The sequence below is a fragment of the Pararge aegeria genome, chromosome 25 (genome assembly GCF_905163445.1).
Source record: "Pararge aegeria chromosome 25, ilParAegt1.1, whole genome shotgun sequence".
In the NCBI taxonomy this organism is placed as follows: Eukaryota; Metazoa; Arthropoda; class Insecta; order Lepidoptera; family Nymphalidae; genus Pararge; species Pararge aegeria.
Genome location: NC_053204.1, coordinates 9,752,954 through 9,767,449, shown reverse-complemented (window position 1 = coordinate 9,767,449; position 14,496 = coordinate 9,752,954). Strand labels below are relative to the sequence as shown.

The 14,496-nt window shown below is 38.1% G+C and overlaps 1 protein-coding gene across 2 annotated transcripts in view; it reads left to right on the top strand.

Moving 5' to 3' along the window:
• LOC120634824 (nephrin) overlaps positions 1–14,496 on the top strand; it is a 391,882-nt gene that overhangs the window by 342,157 nt on the left and 35,229 nt on the right. For both annotated transcript variants that reach the window (XM_039905648.1, XM_039905647.1), the window contains exons 12-13: positions 7,186–7,322; positions 10,787–10,940. In XM_039905648.1, coding sequence (XP_039761582.1) covers positions 7,186–7,322; positions 10,787–10,940 — 291 coding nt within the window. The remainder of the gene's footprint in view (positions 1–7,185; positions 7,323–10,786; positions 10,941–14,496) is intronic.

The window sequence follows — 14,496 nt, the reverse complement described above, 5'->3', positions numbered from 1 at the left end:
ACCTTTGGGCGTTAGGCCGTCTCCACACGCTTCAACAAATCGGGTTAAAGATTGAATCGATATCGGTGACAGGGACAGCCTATACCCGATTTAACCCGCGCTAGAAAGCGATGGAGTTGTTTAATTAAAACGCACAGAGTTCGAGCTACCCCGGGCGAGAATTAAATATTGCTAATGTTGTTGTTTTAATTTGTATCTGTAGTCTGGTCTTTGTTAAGGATTTTAACGTGTAAGTGATTCGCCCCAAGCACAGATCTCACGTTCATCAATTGAAGTCCACTGCTGGACATAGGTCTTTTGTAGGGAGTTCCACAATACACGGTCCTGGGCCGCTTGCCTTCAGCGGCTCCCAGCGACTCGCCTGATGTCATCTGTCCACCGCGTTGGGGGCCGACCTACGCTGCGTTTACCGGTGCGGGGTCGCCATTCCAGCACCTTAAGACCCCAATGTCCATCGGTTCTCCTAGCTATGTGCCCCGCCCGTTTCCACTTCACTGCGCTGCGCGATTCGCTGAGCTATGTCGGTAACTCTAGTTCTCCTACGGATCTCCTCATTTCTGATTTGATCATGTAGAGATACTCCTAGCATAGCTCTCTACATCGCCCGCTGAGCGACTCTGATCTCATGTTGTGATCTATTCTTACATTTTCTAAGCTAATATAGTTGTTGACGCCGGTTATTCTATCTACTTTAAATTAGGAACTTATTACGGAATGAAATCTTTGAGTTGCTTCTCAATAAGTTCAAAGTGTATATAAAACGTAAACAGAAAAATCATATAATAAAAGAATGATAACATGAACTATAAAATAGCTTATTTATTTTTTTACTTTTTACTTGTATCCACAGGGCGTAGCAATAAGAAACAGGTTTACACTTATTAATGTTACAAATACTCCGTGTATTTGTAACTTTAGGATTCTTATTAGTGTTACTAGAATATATATATTTTAATTACTTAATTAGAATCTTTTATAGGTTATATATCCTTTAGCTTTAGTATGTATTGTTTCATGGTTAAATATTATTTGGGAGATGGTGATAGCAACAAAAACCGGCTAAGTTTGTTGTGGGCTCTAGACCAGGTCGCGTTTGGAACCCTCCTAGTGTTATAATTCATCACCATCATCCACCATCATCCACCACCACCACGTCAACCAAACAATGGACGTCCACGTACTGGACATACGTCTACTGTAGTGAGTTGTGTTGTGGGGGGGGTGTTTGTCACCCCGTAATTGAATATCACCCCGAAAATCGCCAGAAATCTACCCCGAGATCTTAGCTCTATCCAGCTTCAAGCTTAAAGCTATTCTTACTAAAGATTAATATTGTTTCCTAATCCGATTACTGAGATGATGGTAACTGGATAATTAGAGCGCGAGCAAACAAACGTGCCTAATATTCAATTAGGGGGAAATTGGGAGTAAGGCCGCCCGCAAACAAACTGATAAGGCGGTCGCTAATAATGTGTAATTAGAGATATTGTATTTAAGGCCATGGTGGCCATAATTCTGCTGCACAGAATTCTTTAACTTAAAGTGCACAATTGATAAACGACTAAGACACCGGGTGGTATCTTTGCATCGTTCGAGTCCATGTAGGACTGAGGTGCATCGATAATGCAGTCGTATTTATATCAAAATACCCACCAACTCAATGTCATGAACATAAATATCTGGCAAATATTAATTTATAATTAATAAAAGTTTAATTATATACTACACTATTCTTGACAGATTTTAATGTTTTAAATTTGTTTATTTTCGTAGTATATTTATTTATTATTTATCTAACCAATCAAGTTAATTTTGACACGCTTTATATTAGCTTCACTTGTATGTTTGTTTGTAACCGACTTCTTTGGGCGCGATTTTGACCCACTTTAAACGGTCAGATTTCTTTCAAACTTTGTAGACATATCGAGGGCCGATGACAATACACTAATATGAAAAGATTATTCCAATTTTCACTATAAAAAATAAGATTTTTTACTAATTACTACAGCGCCATCTAGACCCAAATGTAAAAAACCTATGGCGTTCGCGTACCTAACAAATTCCACAGAAAACATTAAGCTACTAGATGGTAGAGGGCTATTACTTTTTAATGGCCTGTTTTAAATAATAATTAGAACTTGCATTTCGAGAGACGGGCACACTGAATGAAAAAAAAAATATTTTATCTCTTTAATGGTGGACGGGTTACCGATTAATTTTGCTCTAATAAAAATAATAGATCCAGAAAAACTAAAAAAAATATTATGAATAAACTAAAAGAAAGAAATTAGTTTAGTTTTTTATACCAAGCGTGTTTTTTTAGTTTGTTTGAACTATTTATTATTGTTATAAAGTTAGTTAATGGACGGATAGTAACATAGGCTATAAGGTTAAGAATGTGGGTACAGCTTTTTCATCATCATCATCACATCAACCTATTACAAGTCCACTACAGAGCACGGGTCTCCTCCTACAATGAGAAAGGGGCCGTAGTCCACCACGCTGGCCCAGTGCGGATTCGTGGACTACACACGCCGTTGAGAACGTCACGGGGAACTCTCAGGCATGCAGGTTACTTCACGATGTTCTCCTTCACCGTTGAAGCAAGTGATATTTTAATTAGGTACTTAAAACGCACATAACTCAGAAAAGTTAGAGATGCGTGGATTCGAACTCGGCCCCCCGAAAATGAAGTCGTGCTCCCACCCAATGCGCTATCACCGCTTGTTATTACTGTAAAAACCTTGAATAAGCTGTGTTTGTCTGAATTGTATAGGCAGCCTTATCTAACATTGTTTTCATTATTATGATTACAATGCCATGACAGCGGGCTCTGCGCTCAAATACCAGTGTTTGTTCGGAGCCTTATTTAATCTAATATACAATACACATTCCGTATATTATATTGTTTGTACGCTCGGGTACCCTTAGTACAAACGATTTGATACCCGAAATCGAAGAGTCGATTCCGAGTATCGAAACGTCAAAGTAAACTAGAACTTATCTTTTGTATGCTAAAGCTCAGATTGGTTCAATTATATAGCTAGTGCGTTTCGTACGGTTGTAAAATAAAAATCTATTATATAGAATAATCAGTCTTTGTCAGCCTGGACTTTGGACTTAGGCCAGATCAGAGAAAATAAAGAAATAATATTATGAAGCGGCGAAAGCCCAGAGCAACAGATAACTTATCAGTCATCATATCAACCCATTACCAGTCCAATACAGGGCACGGGTCTCCTCCCACAATGGGAAACGGTTATGTCCATAGTCCACCACGCTGTACCAGTGCGGATTGGATTGTTCACACCTTTGAGAACATTATGGAGAACTCTCAGGCATACAAGTTTCCTCACGATGCTTTCCTACACCGTTCAAGCAATTTTTACGACCGACTGACGCAGTGGGCAGCGACCCTGCTTTCTGAGTCCTACGCCGTGGGTTCGATTCCCACAACTGGAAAAATGTTTTCAGTGTCTGGGTGTTTATCTGTATATTATAAGTATTTATATATATTATTTTCATAAAAATATTCAACAGCTATCTTAGTACCCACAACACAAGCTACGCTTACTTTGAGGCTAGATCTTGGATAGGCTTGTGTATTATAAAAAAAAATAAAAAAATTGCTATTTAATTACTTAAAACGCACATGACTTTGAAAAGTACCGAGATAGTACCGCTTCTAAACAGATAACTTATCAGTAAAAAGCACAAAATACTGACACTTTTTGTATCACATATTATATCTAGTACATTATTGATCCAAGATATGATGAGAAACTCAAAACTACAATAACAAGATAGAGGAATCGCATCTCAACCTCTATGGTCTGGCACTGCGCCCAATCAGTGGGTACAGTCGGCCGCATATTACTCTTATCAGCATTGCCATTCTACCCTCTAATAAAATAAATATGTCACTTTATAGATTTTATCGTCATTTTATTATGTTTAAGCTTATTGGAATTTCAGTATTGTTTAGCTTTTCTTCGATTTTATTTTGGTGCAGAATTTATATCCTTTGTTCTGGGAAAATCTTTTTAATTTATTTGCACGTACGAGTGCGCTCGGTTGCGTACAGTAAATTTGAAATAAAGTTTTGAATTATTTTTAGTTTCGAAGCTATTTTGATTGGAAATTGTTTAAGCTTTGATTACTGAAACTAGGAGAACAGATTGACGCTGGGGTCCCAAGGGGCTAGAATAGCTACCCCACACAGTAAACGCAGTGCAAGCGGCCCAGGACCTGGAATTTAGAAATCCTCACAAATTTTAAAAGACCTGTATGCAGGAATGGAAGTCAAGTCTTTGTCTGATCAGGTTTTGAACACTTCCCGAGTTATTATTCTATACGCTAGTTCGCATATCATAAACGTCCCAAACACGCTAAAGTGTAACTGAATTATTAATCTTAATCATACTGAAAGCAGTAAATTCCAACCACTTGCCACTGGGCTCTCAAAGAATAAAGGTATGTACTGGTTCTGTTGAGGTAAGATGACTGATGAATATTTTGATGAATAAGATACATAATAACTATACACACCCGACAATTAGAAACATTCATGTTCATCACACAAACATTTTCCAGTTGTGGGAATCAACCCACGGCATTCGACTCAGAAAGCGAGATCGCTGCCTACTGCGCCAATCAGCCGACAATCATTCATTGTAAAGTCAACATCTTCTGAGGATGCTGCGGTTTCGGAGCGAAACGTGCGTAGAGGGTACATTGCCACAGATCTGTTTGGTGTGGAGTATAGGGGTTGAAGAAAAAAGTGGGCATAAACAGTCGACTTACAAGAAATGGTCATAAATTAGTTTTATCTGCATATCGTCTGCGTAAGGTACAGGGATCATTTGTGGGATTGAGTATACGCTTTTATAATATGATTCCTAAGGTGATTTTGGACCTGCTAATGCACAAGTTTAAAGAATTTGTTAAAACACATTTATTACAGCGAGGTTACTATACAATTGATGAATTTTTGAATGACAAAATTGCTTGGAAGCATCCGACTCCGCTTTCAGCTCTCACAAGATAGAAAAATGAATGTCAAAATGCAAAATGTAAATTGTTGATGTTGGAAAAGAGCAACTGCTGAGTTTCTTGCCGGCTTCTTCTCGGTAGAATCTGCCTTCCGAACCGGTGGTAGAATCACTACAAACAGACAGACTTGACGTTTCAAAAGTGCTTATATTAGGCCTACTTGAAATAAATGAATTTTGAATTTTGAATTTGAATTTGAAATTATAAATTACACCATACAGATTCTCCTGCTGTTCGCGGAGTACAGCTAAATTAAGCTTAATTTTTATAATATAGGATAGTAAAAACTGCGATATTCGGCACTTCATACAAATACCTAATTTAATCCCAATTTTGTTTTCGCTATGTGATGCGCCCGCTCTTTTATTACCTTCCCAGTTCCCAGCTTACGTCGTCATTTCAAAATACCGATACAAAACTGTGTCAGACTGTACCGTCATATTTTCTAGGATCAAATTGCGACGTCGTTACGCCCCGCCATTGTTTATGAAAACGCGCTTTTTACACAGAAAATACGAGATTCCCTTCATATCCTCCGAGGATATAGGATATAACACGTCGTGGATAGAGGATATGCTCGCACTTAGAGCGTTGTTTCTCCAATTATTCATAATAGCATGTCGGAGTTCGCTTTGAACCCTCCATTTTATCTGATATTCTTTGCGAGGGTGAAGGGACCTAGTTAATAATCTCAGTATGAACGTAGTCAGATGTCTTTAATACCTATATGCTTTAGGGTTGCGAGTGTAATTAAGGTGAAAGCCTAATGGGAAAGGCTTCGGCTTCAATTTCGGGGGGACCGAGTTCGACCCCCGGCACGCACCTCTCAACTCAACTTTTCGGAGTTACGTGCGCTTTTAGCATAAGTAATTAAATATCACTTGCTTTGTCGGTAAAGGAGAACAACGTGAGGGAAATTTTGTAAATTATAGATTCCCAAATTGGCACACGGATCTCGTAGGTCTCTCTCATTATATTTTAAATGGTTATTTATTCGTGGTTAGAATGGTTGTGTTCCGCCGACGTGCCGCGTCGATCACACTCACCATAGGGTATTTCGTAAACACCAACTTTAACATAATCCCATAATTATTTTCTTTATTAATGTATAGTTGATATTGAACAACTTAGTTTGCCGTGATAAGAGGAAAATTAATAAGTTCTCGTATTTTACTTACTACATAACTTTGGGAAATTTTCTCCTATAATCTTAAGTCTGTATATTCTAATTAAATTTTAACACTAACGAGATTCTCTGTGTACCATTTTGGCTGGATACTTTGCGAAGAATATCAAGCAAAATTTTTAATCTCATAAAAACTTTTCAGCTAGTTCTCTCAAAGTGTCTTAGTCTCGTTTTTTTTTTAAATATTTTTCAGCTCGTATCATTATCTTTTGGTGGACTGTTGTGACAAAGTTACTTAATTTAAACTTTTGCTCAAACTTATCATAAATTTTCCACCCGACTTCAAGGCGAAGTGGATTTGACTCTGTTTCTTCATACAATCTAACTTGGTATTGATAATCTTTTATGAGAGAAGTGGGAAAATTATAGGTATAGCAATTAAGGGAAATCTTAAAATAACTAATAGATTTGTGGACCTCCCTGGCGCAACGGTGAGTTTGTTCCGGGTTCCCTCCCGGGTTTGATTCCCGGTGTATTTTGGGAATTAATAATTTCAGAATTTACCCTGGTCTGGTCTGATAGGGGAGGCTTTGGCCGTGGCTAGTTACCACCCTAACGACAAAGACGTGCCGCTCAGCGATTTAGTGTTCCGGTGCGATGTCGCGTAGAAACCGATTTAGGGTATGACTACCATACTCCCTAACAGGTTAGCCCGCAAGATTGTAGTCGAGGGCTAACTTGTGGTGGAATAAAAAAAAGAAAAAAAAAACAAGCACCAAAATCACCACGCTGGGCAGACGGGTCATCAACCGTAGTACCTGGTAGTAGTAGCAGCCGTTCTCTATTATATTCCCTTAATCGCCTCGTACGATAACGTTACTGTATCGGGAAAAAATTGTGTGTTGGCCATCCAATTTTTTCCCGCGTCGTACTTTACCTGATCAGGCGTCAATGCAGTTTATGAATGCTTTGCCCCAGAGATGTGACAGTATGTTCTTTGTCTCCAGATCCTCCATCAGCCCCCATGATCACCGGCTATATCCCAGGCACGACGCTGTCATCTGGAACCGTGCAGAAGTTGTCTTGTATATCATCTGGTGGGAACCCATTGGCTACGTTGACGTGGTTCAAGAATGATAAAAAGGTAAGTTTTTATCCGTCAGTTTCATATTTTAATTGCTTAAAACGCACATTACTTAGAAAAGATAAAGTGCTTGCTGGGAATCGAACACGCCCTCAGCGAAAGTGAAGTGGTAGTCTTAACCACTGGGCTATCACCGCTTCCTAAAACTTTCTTATACTAATATGTAAAGCTGAAGAGTTTGTTTGTTCGTTGAACGCGATGATCACAGGAACTACTTCTCCGATTTGAAAAATTCTTGCAGCGTTGGATAGCCCATTTGTCGGGCTATAGGCTTTATATCATGACGCTAAGACAAATAAGAGCCTAGCATAAAAGAAGAATGTTTCAAAATCGGCGTTTTTTTCTTTTGCGAGCTCTCGCTGCGTGCGCTGAGTAAACAATTAAAGTTTCGATGAAATTATGTATGGCAAAACGGTTCTCCTTTAAAAGTCCTAAAAGAAAGTCCGCGATAGCATATGTCTATCTTTTAAGGTTGACTTATACGCGGACGAAATCGCGAGGGACCGCCAGTACCAACAATAGTGTTGCAATTTGCATGCCCATTTGTTAGGTTAGTTAATTATATAAAAAACTTTATTATAGTAATATTGTTTCTTTTAAATATAAATATAACCTAAAATAAACTATTTAAAACTAAATAAAATCTAAAACGTCCTCGAAACCACCGCAGCGAGGCACAGATCCTAAGATGCTGCAGCATTGCCCCTTTGGATGGCCAAACTAATTCGTTGGCCAAGGTAACTGCCCGCTCTAGGATCACCGGTAGACTCGATAACCCTTTTCGATAATTCTTTGAAAAGGGCTCTTGCCTCCGGACCCCACGGTCCCAAAGTCTCTACTCAAAAAAATTAAAGGCTAATTTGAATTTAGATTTACCGAAACAATGACTTCAATGGGTCAAATGAATGAATACCTACAGATGATTGCGATTGTCATTATTCTCGTGGAAATATTGCCAAGACAGCCATCCGGAGCGCTGTGAGATGGGTCATTATTCATTTTATTATAACTGTCGGCGATAATAGAGCCTTTTCAGCCCTAATTTGTAAATTTGCTTACAGGGACATTTTGTAAAGGAGTTTTTTTTTCTTTATAGTTACGTTCGTAGCGATCCCTGAAGTTTTTGTATAATCTTTACCCTACTAATATTATAAATGTCAATGTGAGTTTGTTTGTTACGCTTTCACGCAAAAACTACTTAACCGATCCTCATGAAACTTTGTACACATATTCTTGAAAGTGTTAGAAGTAATATAGGATACTTTTTATCCCGACATTAAGCTTGGTTCCTTTGGGAGAGGGGATGAAAGTGTTTGACGATTTTACACCATAACTCCGACAAATTGTAACCGATTTAAATAATTATTTTTGTACTATATAGGCTATAATATGTTTTTAATTATGCCCAATCATTGTGTAGATCTGATGAATGTAGTTGGAGATAGAGGACAGAACTCCTCAGCGGACAGCAGCAAACCCCTCATTGAAGGCTTAGCGATACTGATTTTTTTTAGAACTAAAACTAAATTGAATGCCACATCAAAAAACAAAATCTAACGCAGACGAAGTCGCGGGCAACAGCTAGTAATGTTATAATTAGCTGAGTAATCGTTGTCCGCCTACACATTTTTCTATCCACGGCTTCGCTATTAAAGGACGCTTGTGCAAACGTATAGCTGCAAATGTAAGAATTGTAAACCACCTTTGGGAATTGCATGTATTTCCAGGATGTATATGAACATGTAAAATGTAAAACCCCCGTCTTTTTATATAGTGTACATTATTCTTATAGTCATACATTACATACTATGAAAAAACCCTATCTTATTTGTAGTGTACATTAATCTACTAGTCAAACACTTTCATTTGAGGAAGTTGTGAAAAATAGTGTATTTCGCGATTTTGTGGTCCCGACCATCTTGGTTTTGAAATTTCTCATAGTTGTGGAAAAATATGTAATCAACAATTTTGTTGCGGCAGCCATCTTGAACCATTGCATCATATCTAGAAGCACTCTTTACTTATTTAAAAGTTAACAAAGTAAAATGCTGTTCCGTATGATAGTGTATCACTATGTTTTAAAACAAGTATTTTCATATCGCTTCAAACAAACAAAGCTGTTAACTTTACCAATGGCACTATTGAAAGCTTTAATAAATTACAGGTTTCATGTATGACCATTCAAAAGTGAAAGTCAAAGTCAAAAATATCTTTATTCATGTAGGCCCATAGGTGGCACTTTTGATGCGTACATAAGAATTACACGTAGTGAGATGATGGCGATAACCACATTCGTAAACTTAAAACTAAAGCTACGAGGGTTCCAAACGCGTCCTGGTCTAAGAAGAAGCCCACAACAAACTTAGCCGGGTGTTTTTTTTTGTTATCACCATCTCACAATGTCATTTTATTTTATTCAAAATATATAATACGCGCGTCGTATAAAATTTATGTTGTTAAAGTCTAAACTCCATTAAATCAAATAGACTTACAAACAACAATCGTTAATAATAATAAAAAAAAAATAGACCTTTAAATTCCTTTTTTTATTTATGGTAGTGAGATAATATATACTAATAGATTCATCAACATCATATCAACCGATAGACGTCCACTGCTGGACATAGGTCTTTTGTAGGGAGTTCCAAACCCCACTAGATCGCTTGTATCCAGCGGCTCCCCGCGACTCGCTTGATGTCGTCTGCCCACCTGGTCGGGGGTCGTCCAACGCTGCGTTTACCGGTGCGGGGTTGCCACTCCAAACCTTAAGACCCCAACGTCCATCAGTTCTCCGAGCTATGTGCCCCGCCCATTGCCACTTCAGCTTCGCGACTCGTTGAGCTACGTCGGTAACTCTAGTTCTTCTACGGATCACGTAGAGATACTCTTAACATAGCTCTCTCCATCGCTCGCTGATTGACTCTGAGCCTTCTTATGAGGCCCATAGCTAGCGACCACGTTTCAGATCCGTAAGTCATCACTGACGACGGCCGATTGGCGCAGTGGACAGCGACCCTGCTTTCTGAGTCCAAGGCCGTGGGTTCGATTCCCACAACTGGAAAATGTTTGTGTGATGAGCATTAAGTGTTTTTCAGTGTCTGGGTGTTTATATGTATTTTCTAAGTATTTATGTATATATAATTCATAAAAATATTCATCAGTCATCTTAGTACCCATAACACAAGCTACGCTTACTTTGGGGCTAGGTGGCAATGTGTGTATTGTCGTAGTATATTTATTTATTATTTATTTATTTATCACTGGCAACACGCACTGTCAAAACACAAGTCTTCGAACAGTGCGTGTTGCAATAGACTAATAATAATAATAAAATCATTTATTCGCACGATAATTAAATTGTGACAGAAATCATAGCTTAGTACTATGTATGGTTGAATCACTGGTACCTATACGCATATTATATACTAATAGATTGTGTACTGAGATTTTATTTTTGTTTCTAGATACATTCAATAACGAAAACAACAGACAAGTCGGTGTCAGCGGAGATATCCATCCTGACCAACGTCACTGACAACCAAGCACAGTACAGATGTGAGGCGACCAACAGTGCCACCGAGATTCCGCTCTTTGAAACTGTTACGCTGAATGTACACTGTAAGTATCTTTTTTTTTTTCACTACAAGTTAGCCCTTGACTGCAATCTCACCCGGTGGTAAGTGATGATGCAGTCTAAGATGGTAGCGGGTTAACCTGTTAGGGAGTATGGTAGTCATACCCCTAATAGGTTTCTACGCGACATCGCACCGGAATTCCAAATCGCTTAGCGGCACGTCTTTGCCGGGTGGTAACTAGCCATGGCCAAAGCCTTCCACCAGACCAGACCAGAGAGAATTCAGAAATTATAAATACCCCAATTGCCCCCACTTTATTGCACGTATAACATACAGGAAAATAAACATTAAGGGGTATACAGTAACCAATGTGGACATGCAAAGGTGGCCTTATTGCTGCAAACAATCTCCTACAGGCAACCTTTGTAGAAAGGACTAACAGCAGGGCTAGCACAGGCGGGAGATAAAAATTACATCCCCCGATTATATCCCCTGACAAGGTATATAATTAACGTGCCCACCTGCTTAATCACTGGAATATAGAATAGGAGAAGTTTACCACCTTTTTTTACACATATATTATTTGGATATTATTTCCACTTGTGCGCCATTGCTCTAAGAGTTGATAAAGCTGTGGGAAAAGTTAATTTTATCCTTTCCTTTGTCTCCTGCCCATACTAGCCGTGCATCAATAGTAATATATACATAAATACTAAAATGTATAGATACAAAAACATACCGCCATCATCTCACCGTGTAATTCTTATGTACGCATCAAAAGTGCCACCTATGGGCCTACTTGAATAAAGATATTTTTGACTTTGACTTTGTCTTTGACATAGATAATTTAAATAAATATTCTTTTATATCTAATGAAAAAGTTAAAAGCGATCCGTTGGTACGCGACCAGTTTAAGAACGGTAGTTTTAGCGTGTTTCAAAACAAGTGAAGCAATGTAAGAAAACTTTGATTAATTATGATAATTTTCGCGAAAACACTCTGTAATTCTTCGGCTAAACTCTAAACTGCACAAACTATTCCTAAGCGAAGCACGAAGTGGAGAATTCATATCGATCGCGGGAAAACTGTGAGGAAATGAACGCTGTGGAATTTAATTTAAAGCAAAAGTCTTTGTAATGCCTGTTAAATCGTTAGTGCCCCAAGTTGCGGAAGACTAATTGTCTTATTTTTAAAATGGCGGTAGTTTAATATTGTTTGTAAGTCAGTCAATTTATTATTACGGGACGCGATGCAAAGCTTTCGTAGTTTTAGCGGAATGGATGGGGTGCCCCTTGAGCTACGAAAGTAATTGGTACGAGTAGGTAAATATACTATGATGTTTTTTTTTATCTTTATTCAAGGAGCTCCGTTCTGGATTAAGTTCCTTGAATATAGATGAAAAAAAACTATGATGTTATAGTTGAATAGGGATTTTCACATCTGCTGGTAAGTTATGACGCAGTTTGAGATGGTAACGGGCTTACCTGTCAGGTTAGCCCATTACCGTAATCGGTTTCTGCGCAAGATCGTACCGGAAATCGCTTAGCGGTCGTTGGTAACTAGCCATGGACAAAAGAAATTGAGAAATTATTAATTCCCAAATTTCCCCTGCTGGGGATCGAACTCAGAACCTCACACTTAAAGCCACAGTGCTGCGCCAGTTAGGTCGTCAAAAAATTGATCACAAAAATTTTATTAATTATAATAACATAATGTTAATAAAAACCATTAATAATACTTCACAGGTATTATGTACTGTCTCTGAGACATATTTATATACTATCAACAGTATTGTTGACATATTATTAATAATAATAATAATATATATTAAAAATAATAATAATAATAAATAAATAATAAAAATATATATTATTTATGTACTGTCAACAGTATCTGTGAAACCGAAATGCTAAAAGTTTTTGAGTAGACCGTTGCCATAGTTTTCACTGAACCAAAACAGATACAGCCCTAAAACCACATGCAAAACTACTAGATACTTTGACCCCGTACCAGTAAAGGCAGCGTTGGTCGGCTCCCAATGAGGTAGACAGAAAACATCCAGTGATCAGCTAGAAACAAGCGGCCTAGGTCCGCGGAACTCTCTAAAAAAGATAAATGTCCAGCATTGGACGTCAATAGTTTGTTGTGATGATATTGATGATTAAATACATAAGAAATCATTGATTTTATATGTTACTCACAGATTTAAGAACATACAGAACCCTCATTCAGCCATTATTGCATGCAGTGCGGTGTGCTAAATATATAGTATAAATGCCCAGCGCACTTCTCACTTCACATCCGCGTAATGTTGCTACCTCACTAACTTTTCTCATTTACCCCATTTTATGGTAAACAACAACACACACAAGCGGTGATAGCGCAGTGGGTAGGAGCTTGACATCACTTACGGGGGGCCGAGTTTGAATCCCACCACGCACCTCTAACTTTTCAAAGTTATGTGCGTTTTAAGTAATTGAAGTATCACTTGCTTCAACGGTGAAGGAAAACATCGTGAGGAAACCTGCATGCGTGAGATTTCCATAATGTTCTAAAAAGTTTTGTGAAGTCCACCAATCCGCACTGGGCCAGCGTGGTGCATTACGGATACCTTTTCTCATTGTGGGAGGAGACCCGTACACTGTAGTGGGTCAGTAATTGGTTGATATGATGACGATGATGATGGTAAACGATTAGAACATTAGAGGAAAAAATATAACTGTAAACTGCCAAATGTAGTAAAGTAAGAAACCGCCTGTTCGGGAAACACTACTAGAGTGGAGTGGTTTTTGATGTTTCAATATTGGTCGTTTACACGGTTTCTGGATGTTCTTAATTCTGTGATATATTTAATTATTTAAATTAAAAGTGAACTAAAGAACGAATAATAATTATGTAACTGTGCTATGTTTTAAGTATCACTAGTTATTTCATCATTATATTTCATCCCTTTGTAAATTTTAATTCAAGCCAACAGATTGTTATTAAAATTATGTAAAGCAGGGGATGTTTTGAAGGACCAATTAAAATATTTGTAGGTGATATTTATTACGCCCGAGGTAAAAGGCTGTGCGATTACCCACTTCTCTTTATTATTCTAGAACGGAGTGTTCTAGAATAATAAATTCAAATTCAAAATTTAAATACAAAGTTCATTTATTTCAAGTAGGCCTAATAAAAGCACTTTTGAAACGTCAAGTATGTATGTTTGTAGTGACTCTACCACCGGTTCGGAATGCAGATTCTACCGAGAAGAATCCGGCAAGAAACTCAGCAGTTGCTCTTTTCCAACATCAACGAGCAATTGTTTGACAATTGACATCACATTCACTTTTCACTGCACTTCATACTTGACGAAAACATGTAATTATGTATTATTGTATAGCAGCTGTCCACGCGGACGCTCACTCAAGTAGGAGAGAGAGATGTCGAACGCTGCCTAAAGTTGGTATTTCCTATTGTTTGTTTCTAAAATTGCTTTTGGGTGTAATGAAAACTATATTAGCCTCCTGTCTAATAGGGAGGGTTTTGGAGCATATACCCACCAGCTGCCCAAATGTGGGTTGGTGAGATTTTACGAATATTAACGTGACTTAGAG